The sequence below is a fragment of the Lynx rufus genome, unplaced genomic scaffold (genome assembly GCF_022079265.1).
Source record: "Lynx rufus isolate CCGP_SWC_20201006 ecotype Redwood Valley unplaced genomic scaffold, mLynRuf1.p SCAF_1, whole genome shotgun sequence".
Taxonomy (NCBI): domain Eukaryota; kingdom Metazoa; phylum Chordata; class Mammalia; order Carnivora; family Felidae; genus Lynx; species Lynx rufus.
The window spans coordinates 109630868-109650784 of record NW_025814823.1 but is presented as its reverse complement, the minus strand read 5'-3'; the positions used below and the strand labels follow the sequence as shown (position 1 = coordinate 109650784).

The window sequence follows — 19917 nt, the reverse complement described above, 5'->3', positions numbered from 1 at the left end:
CGGGCGGAGCGCGTCCCGCAGCCGGCTGGTCCCCGTCGCGGCCCGGGTGCTCGCCCCGGCCCGCCCGCCCGGTGCGGAGCTAGCCATGGCGGCCACTGACCTGGAGCGCTTCTCGGTGAGGGCCCTGCCGGGCCGCGGCGCGCGCGAGAGGCGCGGGGCGCTGGGAAGGGGCCGCCCTGCAGCTGGCGGGGGGCGCCGGGCGGGCTGTCAGCTCGGGGACACCGGAACGAGCTCTTCGAGGCGCTAGCGCGGGGTCCCGGGGCGTCGGGAGGGGGCGTCCACTTTGGGCGCACGAGAGACAGACCCCCTTCGCGGGAAGGAGCAAATAAATACCTGCCTGGTTCGGACCAGGTGCGAGGACAGACTGGGGGCCCAGGAGCCGCGGAGGCCGGGGAGGGGGGGCGGGGGGGATCCAGGATCCTCCGGACCCCCACATCTCCCGGGGTGTTTCTGCACTGATGGGGGGGGGGAGATTCCTAGCCGCGCAGGTGCTGTTGGATGGGCACAGACTGTGAAGATGAAACCCCAAAGGATCCTAGGGAGTCTTTCAAATGAGTTGCAGACTTGGATCCCGAAGACCTTGGGCCTTCTTTGCCTTCCCCTCCACTCCTCTCCCATCCCCACTCCCCGCCTAAGCGCTCAGATCCCGGGTGCGATTCCAGGCAGGTCCCACCTCAGTGGTCCGGTCTGAGGCAGCCATTCCCCCAGGAACCAGCGATTCTGGATACAGCCCAGTGGATGTTTGTTTGGGCCCCAGTCGGAATGCGTTCTGCAGGGCTCTCGGTTCGGGTGGTCCCTGCAGGAGTCTCTATAGGGCTGAGCCCACCAATAGCCAACTTTCTAAAGGTGTTTATAATTCACCTGGGGAAGGGGAGCCTTTTGGGGATTGTGTCTGCCTGTCCTCTGGTGTCTGAGGCTGGATCTGGGTGTGTCTGAGAGGCTGGGCTGTGACAGTGAAGGAAGCTGTGTCCTCTCGCCAGCATGTGAGGCCCTGGTCGGCGGGAAGGGGGAGGGAGGGCCCAGGGCTGTTGGGGGGGAGGGGGAAATGTTGACTATGTGACCGATAAGGAATTGGTTCTGGGGCTAAATAAGGGAGTCAGGACTTATGTAATTAATGCTATAAATACTGTCATCTGAATTAGTGTATGTAAATTTTCCCTTTAATCTGAAAATACATTTGTTGGTCTACTTTGGAAATATGCATAACTGAAGCAGGAGCTCTTGGTTTCATAATTCTAGACTGAGGTGTTTTATTCCCATTGAGGAAGGGGCGCTGTGTCAGTTAAGTAAGTTTAAATACAGGAGGAGTGGAATCAGAGGTTTACCCCACCCCTGCACTATAAATTGGAATTTATGCACCCAAGGAGGGCAGTCTCTGAATCCTAAGAGACCTGCTGATGAGCTGGAGGCCAAGAGATCTGGCAGTGTTTGTGCATCTGTGCATGTGTGTCTGTGTACATTTTCTGTGTCCAGCTGACCAGAAAGTTATGTCTGAGTCTTGTCTGTGGTCAGAGGTTACCCTAACAGTTGGTCTTGCTGGTGGGAGCGGTATGCAGAGTAACTAGAATCAGACTGTCTGATATGAATCTTAGGCTACTACTTATTGGCCATGTGACCTTGAGAGAATTATTTAACCCCTCAGTGTTCTCATCTATATAATGGGATGAAAATATTACCTTCCTCCTCGGGTTATTGGGCAGATTCAGCGAGAGAATCCTGGTGAAGTACGTAGAGCAAGGTCTGGCATGTGATAAGGACATAATAAATGACACATGATACCTAGTGTCCATGTGGAGGTAGAAACTGGTCCTCTGTATAGGAAGGCAGCAGAAAATGAGTTTGCTCCGTTCCATGGTCCCCTCCCTAGGGCTCCTGTCACTGCACACCCAGAGATTGTCCTCAGAATTGAGCTGAGGGAGTTGATTGCACTTCCAGGAGGTGGAATGGAAAAGGCCTTTCCCTCAGATTCCCATGCTGGCATTTCCGTGAGGATTTCGGGTATTATCTCCATGGTGGGCCAAGGCACAGAGACAGGACTGACTCAGGTATGTATGGCTGTCCAGGAGCCTTGGTGACTATGTCAGGTTAAGCTGGCTGGGTGGATGCCTTCCACACCCTCCATGCTCTGAGCCGGCAGCCTCCTGGGAGGACTTGTATGGGGTTGAATTTGGGTGGAGACCTTGGGTGGGGTTTGGCCTGAATTTCAGAGTCTGGACTCCATTCTGCTCTCCTGGCTTGTCATCCTGGGAAAATCATTTCTTTCTCTATCTTGCTATAAAATGGACCCAACCATACTAATATTCTTCAAAGAGTTTGTGGAAGGTTAATTGCAGTCTGTGGCATGTTTGGAGATCTGTTTAGATGTCTCCTAGCCTCAGGGTTGATTTTGGTGTTAAGCATTGACCATGAAGCTATGATTTGATTGAGCTTTGGCAGGTCTACACTGCCTCCCAGCCCCCACCCCAGGCTGGCTTGGTGGTCAGCCCAGCCCTGGAGGGCCTGGGAACTGTCCCGTTCTGGAGCTTAGATGAGCATACGGAGTTTGTACTTCAAGGTCATTATGTGCTGGGTTCCTATTGCCCACATAGCATGATATAAACAGGATCAGTAGCCTTTACATCTTGTCTAGCCCTGCTCAATCCTAGGTCAACCACGGGGTTAGGGTTGACATCTCCTGGGCGTGTATAGTCTGGGACAGCGCTCTGGGGAGTTTCTTTTGCCTCTTGCTGTCCTTGAGCAGCCCAACTCCTGTCCACTCTTGTTCTGCTCCTCCTCCTTCCTAGGTCCCAGACTCCTTAATGGGTTTCAGACTTTCCTGCACCCATGGCCATCTCCTGTGTTCCTTCTGTCAGAATCTCATGTGGCAGGGCTGAAACTCCAGGGCAAGGGAGGCTTTAGAGCTGGGGGAATGCGGAGCTATGAGGGGGAGAGGGAAGAAGCGTGAGCATGGCAGCCTCATGCCTGGCATTCCTCCCAGCCAGTCATCCCCCCCCAACCTCCCCCCCCCGCCATCTCTGCTTTATCCCCAGCACCATCTGTCACTTCCGTTGTCACCCCTGTAATCTTGACACTTCTCCAAGAAGCAGGCTATCCAAGGAGTGCCTCTTCCCTCCCTGAATCAAAAGCTGGTGGGAAGGGGTGTGGGAGGCAACCCTCTCATGCAGTAGGGCTCTGTCATGGACTGGTATCTCCCTGTCCTGTAAAAATGGCCAGGAACCTCCTTGCTGAGCCGTTCTGAGAGAGAAATGAGAGCACAGCAAGGAATGTCTGCGAAGCTCTCAGTGCCCTGGTGGTGTCGAGAGATCATCAGTGAACACCACCTGCAAGCCTGCAGCTCTGTCCCACCACCCTCATGGGCAGCGGGCCTTGCTATGGATGTCAACTCTAGGAAGGTCTCCCTGGGATCTTGTTTGGAATGGGTCAGAGCAGGGAGGCTGGTGGGAAGGCACTGGTGATGCAAGGGAGCACATGATAAGGGACTGACTAAGCTCGGAACAGAGAAGGTGGCAAGAAGGAGCCTAATTATAGTGCCAACAAGATGAGAAAATGGATGGAGGCCCTGACCCAGGGCCTGACTTTTGTGAAAAGCTTTGGGTGGCATAGAGGGCTCTGGATGTTTTGTGCCCATCAGGTTGTTGATACCAGCAGCCTGTGGTTGGGTGAGGATGGCAGTCGCTGGCCATTGGCAAGTTTGGACCTGAGACCCAATCCCAGCACCCAAGTAACCCTTGAGATGACAGAGAAGGTAAAGCCCTCTGAATTTGGGGCCCTAAGATGGGTTAGGTGGAGGTGCATACTGGGGCATTAACTACCATGAATGTCTCTGTGGCTCGGGTCCAGCTACTGGAAGAGAGCAACTGCAGGATGACAGAGCAAAGGGCCTGAGGGCTAACTGGCCTCCGTGTGTCCCCTGCAGCCTCTGCAGCCTTCCTGCCCCTGTGCTTCCAACACGGGTCTTGAGATCCCCAGGCATGGCTCGCAAGGCTCAAACTTTGCCAGACAACCCGATGTGAAGCTGTGTAGGTCAGGAGGGAGACACAGGCACATGGGGAAAGGATATTTTCTAAGGGCAGTTTGCCATCATGATAGAGCTGGAGTGTTCTTTGCTGGGACCATCTGTATCCTCAGGACTCACATGAGGAACCATGGTTGGGAAGAGGTGGTGGAGAACAGGGCAAGGGACATCTTGGCTGTAACTTCACTTTTTTTTTTTAAGATATCTGATTTTATTTATTTATTTATTTTTAATCTGTTTTGTTTTGTTTTGTTTTGTTTTTTTGAGAGAGGGAGAGCATGAGCAGGGGAGGGGCAGAGAGAGAGAGAGAGAGAGAGAGAGAGAGAGAGAGAGAGAGAATCCCAAGCAGGCTCCACACTGTCAGCATGGAGCCTGATGTGGGACTCGATCTCATGAATGATGAGATCATGACCTGAACCAAAATCAAGAGTCAGGTGCTTAGCCCACTTAGTCACCCAGGCACTACCCTGTAACTTCACTTTAATTGCCCTGGGTGGTCTTGAGGCAATTAGATATTCTCGTCCTTAAAGCACATGGCTTCCAGGCAGTTCTTGGCCCCTATGCTGGAGGACACATTAGAGGGATAGAACCAGGGGAGGAGGGAATTAGGGTCTATTTCAGATCATAGTTTCAAACTATTCTTTGAGGGGCTTCCTAGGTCTGGGCTCCCTGGGTCCTGGGGTTCAGAAGGACCATTGGGTATGGACTCAAGTCCACTTTCCAGACCTGGTTGTGGGGCCAGGGTGCAAGCCTGATACTTAACCTGGTGCTGGCGTGAATGGAGCAAGTGACAGACAATTATGATACAGCAGCCCTGAGTATCCACTGGCCATTGTTGGTGCCCTTGCATTTCTCTGCCCCTTCCCAGCACCGGCATCCATCCTGGGATTGGAGAGGGGGAGGGTCATGTTTGCTGTCCCCATTCCCCCTTCTAAGGGTGGGGTCTCATTCACTTGGGAACATAGTCTGTTTCCTTCCAGTGATGTCCAGATCACTTATGGCTTCCCAACTGCAAAGCAGTGGGAGCTGTTGCTGGAGTCCCTGAGCCAAATGGGACAGTATGAACTCATGAGTTTCCAGTAGCTTCTGAGGCCCAGAGTGTCTCTCCTATCTGCTCCATGGTGGGATGGACCCCTCCTTCTCAGATAGCACAACACAGTCTAAGCAGGTATGTGTCCTAGGCTTGGAGTGAGCTGGTTGGGCCCAGAAGTTGGTAACTTCTTATGGCTTCTTGGAAATCTGATTTTGTCATGAGAAGTATGCAACAAATTATCCCATATTACTAAGCAGTGGCCCTGGCTTTCTATTTGCATGAAGAGGGAGGAAAGTGCCTGTTAGTGAGACAGGGAAGCTGAGAGAATGGAGTATAGGGGTGGCCTTAGGCTCCTGGGAGTAGTTTTGCACCCAAAGTCCCTTCACTTCCCAGGATGCAGGAGGGGGTGACTGGCCTTTTGAGAGTGACAGTGGCCTCCTCCTGGGGCCTACCTACCTTGGTGCTGTTATTGCCACCGTGCTGTTTGGTCTATGCTCATGTCTTCTCCCAGGTTTTTTTTCTTTTTAAATGTTTATTTATCTATTTTGAGAGAGAGAATGCATGAGCAGGGAGGGCAGAGGTGAAGAGAGAGAGAGAGAAAGAGAGAGAGAGAGAGAGAGAAAGAGAGAGAGAGAGAGAGAGAGAGAGAGAGAGAAGAGAGAGAGAATCCCAAGCAGTCTCCACACTCAGCACAGAGCCTGATGTGGGGCTTGATCCCATGACCCGGGGATCATGACCTGAGCTGAAATTAAGAGTCAGTCTTAATGACTGACTGAGCCACCCAGGCACCTCTCCTCCCCAGGTTTTTTTGCTGTGTTAGGAGAGAGATGCTTTTGTTCCTAGGTATTCCTTTGATTGTGGATAGGTGTATCTTGCCTCTATCCTTCCCTTCTGGCCCAGGATAGCAACATTCCTACCCCCTGCCCTCCTGCACATATCCCTTTGGTTATTTCCCGTAACCTTTGACCTGGGCTTAGAGGCTTGCTGTGGAATCCTGGGATGTGAGCCTAAGCCTTTCCTGGGAAAATTCCTAGGATTCCTCTCAGACTCAAGGACAGTTGTGCTATGACCACGGGTTCTGGCCAGCAGCCTCTGCTCTGGCTATTTAAGGCCCAGGCTGCTTAGAGTAGCTAGAGCTGTGGATTGGATAGTCTGTGCCAGGAACATGGGTGGGGAAGGCTCCCAGTGGCGCAATGACTCGTGGGTCCATTGCTCAACAATTAATAGGGCTTCCCTAGGGCTGGAGCTCTCCTGGCAAGTGGGCTTCCTGTTTGCCTAGCAGGGTGCTTAGGCCAGTGGGTTCTAGGCCTAGGAGCCTGGGGGAGAAAACTGTACGAAGACTGAGGCACCAGAGAACTCTGTGGAAGGCCTAGGATGGGGAGCTCTTCTTTGTCCAGGATTCAGGAGTCAGGTACACTTCCAGTGGGCTACCATTTCTTTTCCCATCCCAAAGACCAGCCTAGTTTGGGAGGTTTGATCTCAGGGTTCTTTATCCACTCACAGCTTCTTTGGCTCTGTTGGTTCACACATTCAGCAGATTTCCAATTTCTTCTGGATAAAATCCTGTTTTTGTGTGGGCAAGCCATCAGACATGGTTTCTCCCCCAAACCCACCTCTCTTCATGGTGAAAGAAGTATCTCCTTTTGGCTGGCATTTAGGGCTGCTCCAGAAAGCTCGGAGCGAGCGTTTCCTGGTCAGGAAGATGACGTCCTAGTTATCCACTGGGCTGTATAACAAAATGCCATTCTCTACTTTGTTCTGGACGGTCGGGCATGGAGGAATGCAGCCGGCCTGAGCAGTTATTATTTTGGTTGTTGTCTTTGATGTGCCAAAGAAATGATGACACAGAAGCCTGGGGCCTGGCTCAGGAGCCAAAAGCTTGTTAGTGATTAGAGAGGGGATAATGGTCCTGTGGAGTTTCCCATTGTGTATGTAGGGCTCAGAGCTGCCAACTCTGTTCTGGAGCTTTGAGGATAGTTGGAGCCCCCTGAGCCAGCAGGCCAGGGAGGTGAGTTGTCCAGCCGAAGGCCCCTCCGGCGGAGCTCTCTCCTGCGGAGCTCTCTCCTGCGGGTCTCCGTGCCCCAAGAATGGAGACACGAGTGTGTTGTCCTTCTACTTCACTCTCCTACCAGATGCGGCGTTGCAGACTGTCAGGCCACGGACCAGGTACACCCCTCAGACAGGTTGTGTTGGGCCCCGGTGGTGTGCTCAGTTTGTGTTGGTTGCCAACCTTTCAGAATTAGGGCGTTGCACGTAAAAATCTAGATTTGTGGATTCTCTGGAAAAATCGTTAAGATTTGGCAGCACTGGGCCTGCGTTCCCACAGTTGGCTGGAGTTGCAGAACCACGGCCATTGTGGACTGAGCACAGGCTCTGCAGTTCCCTGGCACTCCTAACCTCTCCCTGAGGGACCCCACACTCAGCCAAGTCAGCAGGTCTTTCAGCCAGCAGGCCACGGAGTGATGTGGCTAGAAGCGTGGGTTTTGCAGTCATACTGTCTCCGTGCAGATCCTGGCTTCACCCTCCTGAGCACTGTGGTCATGGGCAAATGACTTCATCTCTTGGAGCCTCCATTGTCTCATCTGTCTGATGGAGGTGATATTACAGCCTACCTCATAGGGCTGATGTGTGGGCCAGATGACATTCAGAGTCATACATTACGGTAAGCTCTCGACAACTGTTAGTGCCATTGTTGTTGTTATTCCTGTACTTTTTCCTCTTCACTCATTTACATTACCTGCCTGGCCTCTGTAGCCCTTTGAGTTTAAACTGTGTCAGATTGAGCCCCTGAGGTCTGGGATCTGGTGTCCTCATTTTTTCCTTGGCAGCCATCCCAGGGCCTGGCACACCTGGCAGGCAGGACTGGCGCGTGTGTGCTGAGTGACTGAATGAAGGAGTCCGGGGGCCTTGTAAGAATAGGGGAGGTAGTGTAGTACGGTGGTTTAGGGCAAGGGCTTGGCTACTCTCAAATCCTGGCTCTGCTCCGACTCGTTTTCTGGTGTCTGTGCACCTCAGTTTCCTTACCTGTAAAATGGGAATTATAGTGGTGTCAGCCACACAGGGTGGGGAAGGGCTGTGTAGGAGACCGTAAACCATTTGGCTTAGTTCACACAGGGTGGTCCTCAGTGAGGTGTTGTGTCATCATTTGGCATTCATTCATTCCTTTGGTTGGAAACACTGAGACGTTTTACTTTCTACACTTTTTCCTTCCCTTCCTTACGCTCCTTGCTTTCTCTCTGTTCCTTTGCATTCTGAGTCTCACTTTGGAAACCCTAGCAGTCAAGATGTCCTCATTTGCAAGGACTGGATGGGCCCACTCAACTAGCTGAAGCAGTAAAGGGGAGATATGGCGGGGGGCAAAGGGAAAAGCTCAGAGGTAGAGCAGACACTGGCTTTCTGTTTTTTGTGATTTTCTTGGTGCTGCTGTCCTCTGAGTGGGCTTTAGTGTTATTCCAGCCCCCCTAATGGTTATAAGATGATCATAAAGGTTCATCCTGGGTCACCTGATTGTAACGTAGCCAGTCATGGGATCATGCTGATGATTGGCTCAGGACTATTAGGACCTACCTTTAGAGTTGGAGCTGAGGTCTTAGCTGCAAATTGCAGGGCATTTGTAGGGTCATCAGGCAGCCATTGGGAGATCTGCAATTTCTTTCTGATGTGTATTAACTGAGACATGCTGATGATGCTTTGGGGGCTGCTGGCTCCTCCTAGGCTGGGTCAGCAAAGACACCTGGTCCAGGCACTTGGTAGTGAGCAGCACACCTTGGATCACATGTTGTTGATTACACATATAGGATCAGAGAGGCTGGCATTAGTGAGAGTCACACTTTGGTAGAGTCAGGAAGTCAGATCTGTCTCCTGAGAAGGGGGAACAGCAATCTGCCCTCCTCAGGACCAGAGGCCACTCCTCTGTGTGTATGCATGTGTGTGTGCACACATGTCCTAGAGATCAATAGTCCCATGGTCCCTGAGGCTCTTGAGCAGGCATTGATTGCCTCAGCCCTGTGGTCCCTGGAGTGACAGAGTGCAGCCTGGACAGCAATCTGGGGATGAGCACCTCCCTGTACTCCACACACTTCTCCAGAGGGAGCAGTGTTGTGTGACTGAAGGCAGCCAGGGCCAGGTGAGTGAGGATAGGTGGACTTCTGCAAGAGCCCCCATCCGAGTGCTGCTCTGAGCCTTTGAGGCCTGGAACTGTGAGGAAGTGGGGGAAATGCAGAACCAGGATGGCCTCTGTCTCTGTGCAAGGACTCTGTGGCCGAGTGTGCGCGCGCGTGTGGTTCCCAGACACAGCTGACGGGATGGGTTTTGGCGGCAGGCTACAGGATGTTGGATTGCGTCCTGATTGTGTCACCCTTGGAAGAAGAGGATGAATAAACACATACCCTTCTCTGCAAGCACAGCACGCCTTAAATTTTGGAGATTTTCTGTTTCGCCTGCAAAGAGAAATGCTCTAGACTCCCTGTTCTGTCCCCCATTTGATCCTTAAGCTGCCACGAGCAGGTGGAACCGAGACTAAATAATGAAGCTCTGTGTGAGGTGGGCAGATGCCCCTGATGCCACAGCAGTTGAAGACAGTGTTCAGTAATTTATAAATGGCAGCATTGTCTAGCATGTTGGGCATCGTGGTGGGAGGGTGGGAAGAGCAGAAAGCCTGACCTCCCCCCGCCTGCAGCCAACCTCAGGGAGCTTATGGAAGAATTGGAGAACCGGGATGCATAAAGAAAGGACGACTAATAGTGCATGGAAATGGGGTCACAGCCAAGTGAGGGGTCTGGAATGTAGGTGTATAGAGCCAGGACAGAGCAGGTGCCGGGGAAAAGGGAGAGTGAGTTCTGGAGTCCTGAGAAGCGGACTCTGTTAGGAGAACAAATTCAGACGTAACCTGGCCAAGCCTGTGAGGAAGGCCTCAGACCATGAGAGCCTAGGATGCCATGTGTGTGGGGTTTGGACCTGACCCAGCACATTCTATGCTTCATTAACTGTTTCTGATGTGGGCACCAGTGAGAGGAAGCTCCCTTTGGGGCCTCTTTGTTGGTTTATGTTTGCAGCCCTGGGGGCAACCTGGGCTTGAGTGGGGAGGTTGTGACACGATTCCCTGGCGACAGGGGATATGGAGAAAGGGTCAGCTGTAAGAGCAGAGGCTCTGCACGGAGAGCGTTATCAGAGAGCAGATTTAGGGGTAACCCCGACTTGTTTGAGGAGATAGTACCACTGCCCAGAGGGTCCATGTGGAGTCTAGGCTGCCATGGCACACTCTTGGCTGTCATTGATAAAAGGCTAAAGTGACTAAGCAGGGGTGGGGATGCGGGGGGAACATTATTAGTCAAGGAGAGAGGGTGGAGTTTGTGTGCCAGGGGCTCTGGTGGGGAGGAAAGAATGGTTGGAGGGGTTCAGGCTAAGTCAACAGGCTGCAGCTATGAAGAAGTCAGAATGTGCTCAGGTGCTGAGGAGATCACTCTGCAGGAGGGTAGGCACCCAGCGTATCCACTGTTTGGTAGCCACACACTGTCTACTGATCAGTAGCTCCTAGGGCTGCCTCCATTTGGGCCTGTTTCCTCCCCTCTGGAGCTGTGGACAGGATGGCAGGATGGTACTCACACTCACTGCCCTTCCCCGTCTTTGCTCTTTCTAATGGGCAGTCGGGGCAGAGGGGCTCAAGAATGGAGGAGACATGTTTCTGCCCAACTTGGAGCTGTTTGGTGCCAGCCCCCTAAGAGGGCCAAACCAGGGAAGGCTGAGCCTGGGAACCTTCCTTCGGAGGACAGCATTTTATCCCCATTCCCAGGGAAGCAGAGAAACTATCCGCACAAATTGGAGTCTGACTTTGACCCTCTGCTTCGGGTCCTGCTGGTTTCTTTTTATAGTGCTGTGGGCCAGCTCCAGTGGCCCTAGCTCACTCGGGACCTGCTGCCTGCCTCTCTCCTGAGGCCAGACCTCCATATTCTCATCCAGAATCCTTTGTCTAAACAAAGGGCTGGAATGGGTGTGGGAGGGTGGTATGAGCCAGAGCCTAGAAATCCCTAGAGAACACTGCTGAGGCAGGAGGGCTGAAGCCTCAGTCACAATGCCTCAGACACTAGCCCTGACACCCAGTGGTGGGTGTGAGGGAGCACCAGCCCCTTTAGCGGGGCCCATTTGTGCACTCCATGCTTGGGTATATGACGAACAAGGGGGGCACATGGAGGATTGTGAGCCCAGCCCAATGAGGGAGGGCCCCCTGATGGAGAACAGGTGTGAGGGGGTCAGACCAGGCCTGCCTCTGCTTGAATCCTGCTTCATTAGGAGTGTCTGTGAGGTCTGAGAGGGGGCTACAGGAACATACACACTCTCCAACCTTGGCCTCTTGAAATCTTTATTTAAGATGGGAGAACCATTTGGGGCCTCTTCCTGGGCAGGAGGACAGGTGAACCCTCAGGGATGGCAACCAGGATAGATGGTTCTCTGGGCCATCTGTGCCAGGAGATGCCCCAGGCCCAGGTATCGCTTGCCAGCCCAGGTAGAGAAGAGCCATGGGTGAAAGCCCTTTTCTAGGACAGGATCGGGGGCCCTGAGGCACATTGGGCTTCCTGTGTGGAAACTCGTCCTGGAGTTGGAGCTCTGGCAGACTCACACTGTGTCCTGAGATTTGCTGAGAATTCTGGCAAGGGCAGGGGTGGTGCATGTCACTGGGGTTTAGCCTCTCCCCACGTGGCCCCTCTTCCCTGGTGGGCTCACTGCTTTGCCCTATTTCTCTCTTGGCAGAATGCAGAGCCAGAGCCCCGGAGCCTCTCCCTTGGTGGCCACGTGGGCTTCGATAGCCTCCCGGACCAGCTCGTCAGCAAGTCAGTCACACAGGGCTTCAGCTTTAATATCCTCTGCGTGGGTACGTGTCATAGTCTGGCCAGGGGGCAGCCTCAGACAGGGGATGGAGCTCTGTGCCCTGTCCACTTGTTGAGCTACAAGGGACCTCCTAGGCAGAGAGACACTTTGAGGGTCATGGCAAGGCACTGATTGGTGTCTCTGCCAGGGTCAAGGACAGATATTGGGAGCCTGACTCCAGTTGCCTCGAAGAGTGAACAAGATCAGGGCTGTGAAAGTGCTTTGTAAACTGAGAGTGTTTATCACAGAGGTTTAGATTGTGTGTTTATCTTTAAAACATTCACTCTTGTTCCTACTGTGTATTAAGAACACTATGGTAAACAAGACTGTCCTATTATAATACCATCCGAGAGCTCCGGCACGCATCTGAACAAATACAGCCCCAAACAGGGAGGCTCTGGGAGGTTCCATGGGTCTCAAGGCCAACGGTACAAAGAGCTCTGCCACACCTTCCGCAGGTGCCTAAGCCCTGGCATCTGCTGGGCTGTGGGTGCCCCTCGGGAAGCAGCCTGTCCTGAACCGGATAAAGCTAGCTGGAACAGGAGGCCACTGATGGCTTTAGACCCTGGCTCATGACCAGCCCCAGCCCAGGAACGATGGTGTGCAGAGCAGGTGATGGGTCCCATTGAGGCTAGCAGAGGCTAATGTCCAGTGGATCCCACAGCTGCCTGGCTCTGCCTCTTCCCCACACCCTGAGGAAACATTTCTCACATCCCACATAGCCATGGCTTATGTCCAAGTCAGCCTTTTGGCTTTTTCTTCCACACGTTTTTGAGGCCACCAAGAAGGGGTGGCTCCTCGGGATGGGACAGCGAGGGATGGAGTTGGAGGCCTGCCCCTCTCTTCTGTGTGGAGGCTGAGGTGCCCAAGCCCCACCCATCCTAGCCAGCAGCCAGGGACAGTCCTGTTTCTAAACTTCAACATCTCCTCCATTCCTTGCTCCCCAGGGGAGACTGGCATTGGCAAGTCCACGCTGATGAACACGCTCTTCAACACGACCTTCGAGACCGAGGAAGCCAGTCATCATGAGGAGTGTGTGCGCCTGCGGCCCCAGACCTACGACCTCCAAGAGAGCAACGTGCACCTCAAGCTGACCATCGTGGATGCTGTGGGCTTTGGGGATCAGATCAATAAGGATGAGAGGCAAGAGGCGGGAAGGGCGGCCCCGCCTACTCTCGTCCCCGCCCCTCTCCCCCCATGGTGGGCTCAGTTCTAACGCTCTGCCCAAGCACCCTTAATTCCTAGCTGCTCCCACACTAATCGGCAAGCCCTCCACTCTATGGGGGGCTAGAGGAGGGCCTCTTGGGGAACACCTGAGGTCCCAAGGACCCCTTTGGAGGTTAGGAGACAGGGTCAGCCACTTGTACCCAGACAGGGAACCCCAGTCTGAAGCCGCTTGTCCCTACAGAGAGCAGGTTGGGGGCAGCCCGCGCCCTGTGGCTCAGTGCCTGCCTCAGGAGTGATGGAGCTGTCTCTAGTTACAGGCCCATAGTTGACTACATCGACGCGCAGTTTGAAAACTACCTGCAGGAGGAGCTGAAGATCCGCCGCTCACTCTTCGACTACCATGACACGAGGGTCCACGTCTGCCTCTACTTTATCACGCCCACTGGGCACTCCCTCAAGTCCCTGGATCTGGTGACCATGAAGAAACTAGACAGCAAGGTACACACCCTGCCCCCCAAACTTGTTCCATGGGCTTCATGGTCCTCTGCTGAGTTGAGGGCTGCAGTGTGACTGTCTACTGTGGTCCTCAGGGGCTCTGCTGCTTAGGGGCCTGCAGATAGCTCCTGGGCTTGGTCCTGTTTTCTCTTGCCTTTTCCCTACTGCTCCAGTGGGCCCTCATCACTCTGGGTTCTTTCTGTAGAGCTCTGTCTCCTTAGCCTGGTCCTGAGCCCCTTCCTTCTAGCTGAATTATTTCTTATTTAAAAACCAAAGCTGGGTTTGCCCAGAGGACTAGTTTTTAGGGCTAGATGGTGGTTTGAGGGAACCAGGGCTGTAAGAAGCCCCATAGTCAATTGGTACCACCCATTAGAAAGGCCCCAGGTGGCTGGGTTCAGGCTGGGGCTGCCCATGGGAGCAGCTCCATGTCTCTGGCCTTCTGCCTTTCTGCCTGGGGATGTGGCCTGGGCAGGGCTGTCCACAGTCAGGGAGAACTAACCTGCTGCCCCTCACCCCTCATCCTGGCAGGTGAACATTATTCCCATCATTGCCAAGGCTGACACCATCTCCAAGAGTGAGCTCCACAAGTTCAAGATCAAGATCATGGGCGAGCTGGTCAGCAATGGGGTTCAGATCTACCAGTTTCCCACTGATGATGAGGCTGTTGCCGAGATTAACGCAGTCATGAACGTGAGCATTGGGCACTGGCCTCAGGGCCAGAGGGGGCTTGGAGCCAGCATAGATCTGTGGCAGCCCCAGAGACTCTGGCTCCCCCAGGATTCCCCAGGATTTTCAGGATTCGGGAAAGACGGGTGGGTGGGCATCTGGAAGCCAGCCAGTCCTACGTCCTACGGCCAGGAGATGGGAGGAATTGGGTATTGGGCTGGTGCTGGGCCTTTCCCACGCTTAAGTTTCACAAGATAAGGATGCAGGGCAGGAACTGAAACCTGTAGGAGTAAGCAGGTAAGATGCCAGAGCTTGGGAACATGGAGCAAAGCCAGGCTTGCAGGTCCTGTGAGGGAGCTTCTAATGGCCCCTAGGGAGCCCAAGGTCTGAAAGAACCCCTCAAATGTGAGGAAGATGGGGGTGCAGGTTCAGCCCGCTCTCCTATTTGGAGGCCTTAGGATACTTCTCCAAAAGAGAGCCAGGAAGCAAGCATCTGGCCACGCCTTGTTCAGGTGTGGCATCCCTTCCCTGGGGTCCAGGATAGTGAGGGAGGGTCTGTCCATTAGTCTGTCCACCCAGTGCTAACCCATACTTGGGCTCCTTTCCAGGCGCACTTGCCCTTCGCTGTGGTAGGCAGCACTGAGGAGGTGAAGGTGGGGAACAAGCTGGTCCGAGCACGGCAGTACCCATGGGGAGTGGTGCAGGGTAAGTGACTAGACATCCCCAGGTGGTGGGCCTAAACTCAGTCTCCTGGCCTGTGTCCTCCCTTTGACTGTCCAGTGCCTGTGCTGCCAATGGAGTCGGCCTGGAACACTTGACTGCTGTTCCTGTGTCCTTTCCTCCCTGTGCCCACCTGTGTGTGTGTTCACCTGATGCCCCACGGGCCCTGTGCTTTCAGTGGAGAATGAGAACCACTGTGACTTTGTGAAGCTCCGGGAGATGTTGATCAGAGTGAACATGGAGGACCTCCGAGAACAGACCCACAGTCGGCACTACGAGCTGTACCGGCGCTGCAAGCTGGAGGAGATGGGCTTCCAGGACAGCGATGGTGACAGCCAGCCCTTCAGGTGACATCCTGCGTGGGGCGTGAGCCCATCTCCACAGCCATGGCCAGACTTGCCATGCTGGCAGCTGTGCCTGGTGGGGGCAGGGGGGGGGGGGTGTCTCATGAGCCAGGGGGAGGGGCGTGGGGACCCTGGCACCCCCACACCCCTCCTTTGCCCAAGCGATCCCCCTTCTCTGGCTCTGCCCCATCCCATCCCGCTGCAATCCCACCCTTGGCCTCTTGTCTGTGCGTCTCCACAGTCTGCAGGAGACTTATGAGGCCAAGCGCAAGGAGTTCCTGAGTGAGCTGCAGAGGAAGGAGGAAGAGATGAGGCAGATGTTCGTCAACAAAGTGAAGGAGACAGAGCTGGAGCTGAAGGAGAAGGAGAGGGAGGTACGTGTGGGCTCCAGGTCTGGGAGAGGCCAGGTGAGGGAGGGCGGGGCCTGGCCAGCTCACAGGAAGCCCCTGTTCCTCCTCTGCTCCCAGCTGCATGAGAAGTTTGAGCACCTCAAGCGGGTCCACCAGGAGGAGAAGCGCAAGGTGGAGGAGAAGCGCAGGGAGCTGGAGGAGGAGACTAGCGCCTTCAACCGCAGGAAGGCCGCGGTGGAGGCCCTGCAGTCCCAGGCCTTGCACGCCACCTCGCAGCAGCCTCTGAGGAAGGACAAGGACAAGAAGAAGTAGGTGGTGGGCCTCCTGCCCACGCTGGCTCTTGCTCCCTCCTGGGCACCCACTCTGTCCTACTCTTGGCTCCTTGAGTCTACTTTGGTTCTCGCCCATGCTCTGCCTAGTCACCATTTGGCTCTCAGTCCCACATGCTTTCCCACTTCATTCTTGCCCTCCTTTCTTTTCTTCTCACTGGTGAGCTTGATATCTCAGGATACTGGGTATTTGTGCATGCTCTGTCTTGCACAGGTAACCCCTTATTACCCCCCCCCCCCCGATTCTCTATTCCTCTCTCTCTCTCTGTCTCTCTCTTTCCTGGCTCTGTCTCAGGCTCTATCTCTGTTTCTTTCTTCCTGTCCCCCTCTCTCTTTCTCTCTCTCTCTCTCTCTCTCTCTCTCTCTCTCTCTCTCTCTCTCTCTCTCTCCCCCTCCTGCCGCCCCCTCAGAGCTGGGATGGTGAAGCCCGGGCCACACAGGCCTAAAAGGGTATAGAGGTCTCAGGGAAGGTCTTTCAAGCCCAGAGAGGGGCAGGACCCGTGAATGTCCACATTTCCAGATTCCAAAATCTCCTGTGGTTTTTGCTTGGGCAGCGTGGTGCATCCCCCTCAGTCTCTACAGTGGATGTGGGACCTGCATTGGTTGGCAGGTGGATGCTTGAGCCCAGGCAGCACTGGCCCCCGGGCACTCTGCTCACTGCCTGGTGGAAGTAAGGACACCAGCTCCCTGAACGGGCTCTGGGAGTCCTGCTCCAGAGAGGAGCTGCCCTTCAAGTAGAAGTTAGAGTTGAAAGAGAGAGGAGGACAGGAGGCTTCCAGCCTCCCGCAGTGCAGTGAACCTCTTGGCCAGGTGGGGGCAACTCCGAGTCATTTCTCCTCAGCCTTTTTCAAAGCCTCTTTCCACACTCTCAGCCAGAGTCCAGATGCCCTGGTTCCTAGGGGGTCTCCCTCCTCCACACTACTTCATTCAGTGTCCCGTACCTCATCACGCTGTGGGATCTCGTCCATCCCTGCTTCTCCCTGCCCCTGGCCTGGGTCAGATACCATCTTTTGCTTGTCAGCTGAGGAACTAAGCAGATGATTCCATTTTTGTCCTCATTCTTGAGTCTTGGACACTCATGTCTCCTTGGAATGTTTGGGAATGTGTGTGTTCAAGCCCTTCTTTCCCTGGTGGCAATGGAGGCTTGTGGTTAAGGCCATGCAGCGGGTAGCCAGCCGTGGCTCTGGGATGCTGCTTGTGGCATCAGCACTCTCCCCGCCCCTAGTAATGCCATTCCCTAACACACATACACCCATGCACACAGTCTTACTCTCACTCCAGCCCTGTCACATGCACAGACTCAGGCACTTGTCGTCAAACACACACAGCCCCCAGGGCACATAAGCACAGAGACATCTGAGGAAAAAAACCTTCTTGAGCTGCTCCCTGGGAGAAATGAGGGGGACAAAGCCAGGCATTTAGGAATGAATGCTAGTTCTTATTCCTAAGGCCTGTGCTCTGCTTTGGGACAGACCCTCCCCCTCCCTCCTTTCTATAGTCTCCCTCATCCTGCTTCCTGGTGTGTCCCACCCCATCTGCTGGCACTGTTGGCAGAGATAACCCCCTGCCTGTCCCCAGGGAGGACCCTAGCCCCACGTTTCCCTCAACCATGTGAATTTGCTCTCTGCTTTGCGTTTGCTTCCAGCCCCAGCCCCATGTCCAGCTCTTGGCTTGGTGAGCCTTGGGGCTCTGTGAATTGGAATCTCTGTGGGTTTCAAGCTAGTGGCTAAGAATCCAGTTTCTCCTGGAAAGGGGTGTGTGGGTCTACGTCCCAGGTGTTGGCATCTAAAGAGACTGTGCCCTGCTCCCTGCCAGCTTGGTCTGGGCCATCTTGTTTCAGAAAAGACAGGCAGAATCTCCTAGGAGATAAACTATGGAGAAACTACTCAGACACTGAAGACACGGACGTGTGGCCAGGACAGGGCCAGGAGGTGGGGTGCAAGCTGGCTGCAAGGGCACCAGCACAGCTCTCGGGGTGAGAGTTCATCTGTGGTGTCGGGTCTCCCTGCCTTCCCAGTGTGGCCTGGGTCTGGCAAACAGGTCTTTTCTGCTTGCTGGACATGCCAGAAAGCTTCAGTCAGTTTGGCCTCCGGGAGAGACCTCTCCTCCCGTGCTGGCCTTGTGAGGCCAGGAGTTGGGTAGGTGAGGTGGCCTGGAGTGCCCCTTCCTCTTGTCCTGGTCAGGGGAATGGGGTATGTGAGGAGCACTTTTGGGGTGGGGGGTGGTTTTTCATGACCACTGAGTTGGATTGCTTTGATTGGTTATACTTAGTCTTTAGATTTTAATCCATTTTTGCAAAATTACTTCCCAATCAGATCTTGACCCTCAGCCCGGAATGCCACAAACTAAAGCAAATTCTCTGCTTTGCTCGCCACAAATGCCAAACTGACTGCCCTTTCCCAGCAGCCAACTTGCTGTCTTTTGTTTCTGTTTGATTTGGTCGTCTGCGTATCTTTTAATGTGTCTGTTTTTGTTTTGTTTGTTTTATTTTTATTTTTCAGTTAACGCACGCACAGACTTACATGTCAAGAGCGGACTTTAGACTTTCATGTGTTAAGTTGCTTGAGTTACACCTTGTGACCCTTCTTCTCCCATAACATGGTGTGAGGACGGACTGGGAGCCGGTACAGACTCCAGTGTTTACAGCCTTGCTTTGTCCCCTACCCCCACCCCCAGGCTGCCCTGGGCCTGGTGGGCCACCCTCTCTATGCAAACACGTCAAAGCCATGAATGCTGGAATCCAAAACTGACAAGGTTTATTTTTTTCAGAGCCAGTGGCTGGTCTTCCATTTACAGTGTCACTATTCCTTGACGGAGCAGTTATGTGCCGCTCTAGCGAAGGCCCCAGCCGGCGATGCTCGGCCTAATTGTTCAGCGTCAAGATGGCAACTCATGCGGTGCCCTAGGTGTGGCCGCGTGGTCTGGTATACATGCTGCAAAATTCGCTCGATTCCCCCTCAGTTTAATTTTTCTAACCTAGAGCTTAATTTCAATAATAACTTTTAAGATACTTCTAAATTTTTATTTTGGCACAAGCGTAAAGACAAATAATATCCTCTCCCGTTATTTTCATAAGTAACCCAGATTCCCTCATTTTTTAAAAACTAAAAATATCTCTAAACCTTTCTTGTGTATAAAGCATCCCTATAATATTTAGGGAGAGGTGGGTAATAAACATCCTGTGATGACAGTGTTTGGAATTTCTTTATGGATGAAAGTGGGACACGAAGGAGACCACATGCAGTGTTTTAAATGTGGACGTAAATGGAACAGCAGCCCAAAGCCGTTGTCTGTGTGCTCCACAGGTGCTACCCATACACAGGGACCACTCCACGTGTGTGTTAAGTGTTTGACTCCAACTAAGACCCCCCCCCAAACCAATCCTGCATATTCCAAATGCAAAGAGTACTCTGCCAGGAAAAGGTCGTTTTTTTATCTCAAGGTCGTTGTTTTCTGTTTTCCTGGCCGACTCACAAAGCAAAGACACGAAGGTGTCTGATGTATGTGGACTATTTGAGAAAACACTACCAGCCAAGGAGCTTTCCCACCTCCACTGCGTTCTTCAGGGGATCATTGTGAGGAAGTACTGGCAGTATTGATTCTCCGATGTTCCTGTTGGTCTGCGAGCCACTGCGAGTATCAGGGCTGAGAATATGGTGTGATGAAATAGATAAAAAATGAGTAGATGAAAGGATTTCATTTAATGTTGATGGAGCACTGTGCTAGATACAGTGTACTCAGAATAACACACAGCCCTGCCCTCAGGCAGCTCACAGTCTAGTGCACTCCCTAGTCGGAAGCCTTGGGAAGTCGCGCTAATTTATTGTCGGATTGGTCGTTTGTTTTTCATGTCCTCTGTCCTCCTTCCCATTGCTGTTTCCCCCTTTCTGCCTTGGCCTGCTTTACTGATTTCCGGGACCAAGTCCTGGCTTCA

General features: G+C 53.5%; 1 protein-coding gene across 1 annotated transcript; it reads left to right on the top strand.

Annotated features, from left to right (window-relative positions):
* Positions 1–9: 9 nt before the first annotated feature.
* Positions 10–19176, top strand: SEPTIN8 (septin 8). Its single transcript, XM_047084512.1, has 10 exons — positions 10–115; positions 11796–11916; positions 12860–13055; positions 13391–13577; positions 14103–14264; positions 14849–14945; positions 15139–15307; positions 15546–15678; positions 15772–15962; positions 18485–19176. The coding sequence occupies exons 1-10, from the start codon at positions 86–88 to the stop codon at positions 18486–18488; spliced, it is 1290 nt and encodes a 429-aa protein (XP_046940468.1). The 5' UTR covers positions 10–85; the 3' UTR covers positions 18489–19176.
* The last annotated feature ends 741 nt before the right edge of the window (positions 19177–19917 follow it).

Excerpts from the sequence above, each read along its gene's own strand:
- SEPTIN8 (XM_047084512.1), top strand. The coding sequence starts at position 86 with ATGGCGGCCACTGACCTGGAGCGCTTCTCG. Across the intron at positions 15,308-15,545 it reads GGTGACAGCCAGCCCTTCAG|TCTGCAGGAGACTTATGAGG; the intron begins GTGACATCCTGC and ends GCGTCTCCACAG. Across the intron at positions 15,679-15,771 it reads TGAAGGAGAAGGAGAGGGAG|CTGCATGAGAAGTTTGAGCA; the intron begins GTACGTGTGGGC and ends CTCTGCTCCCAG.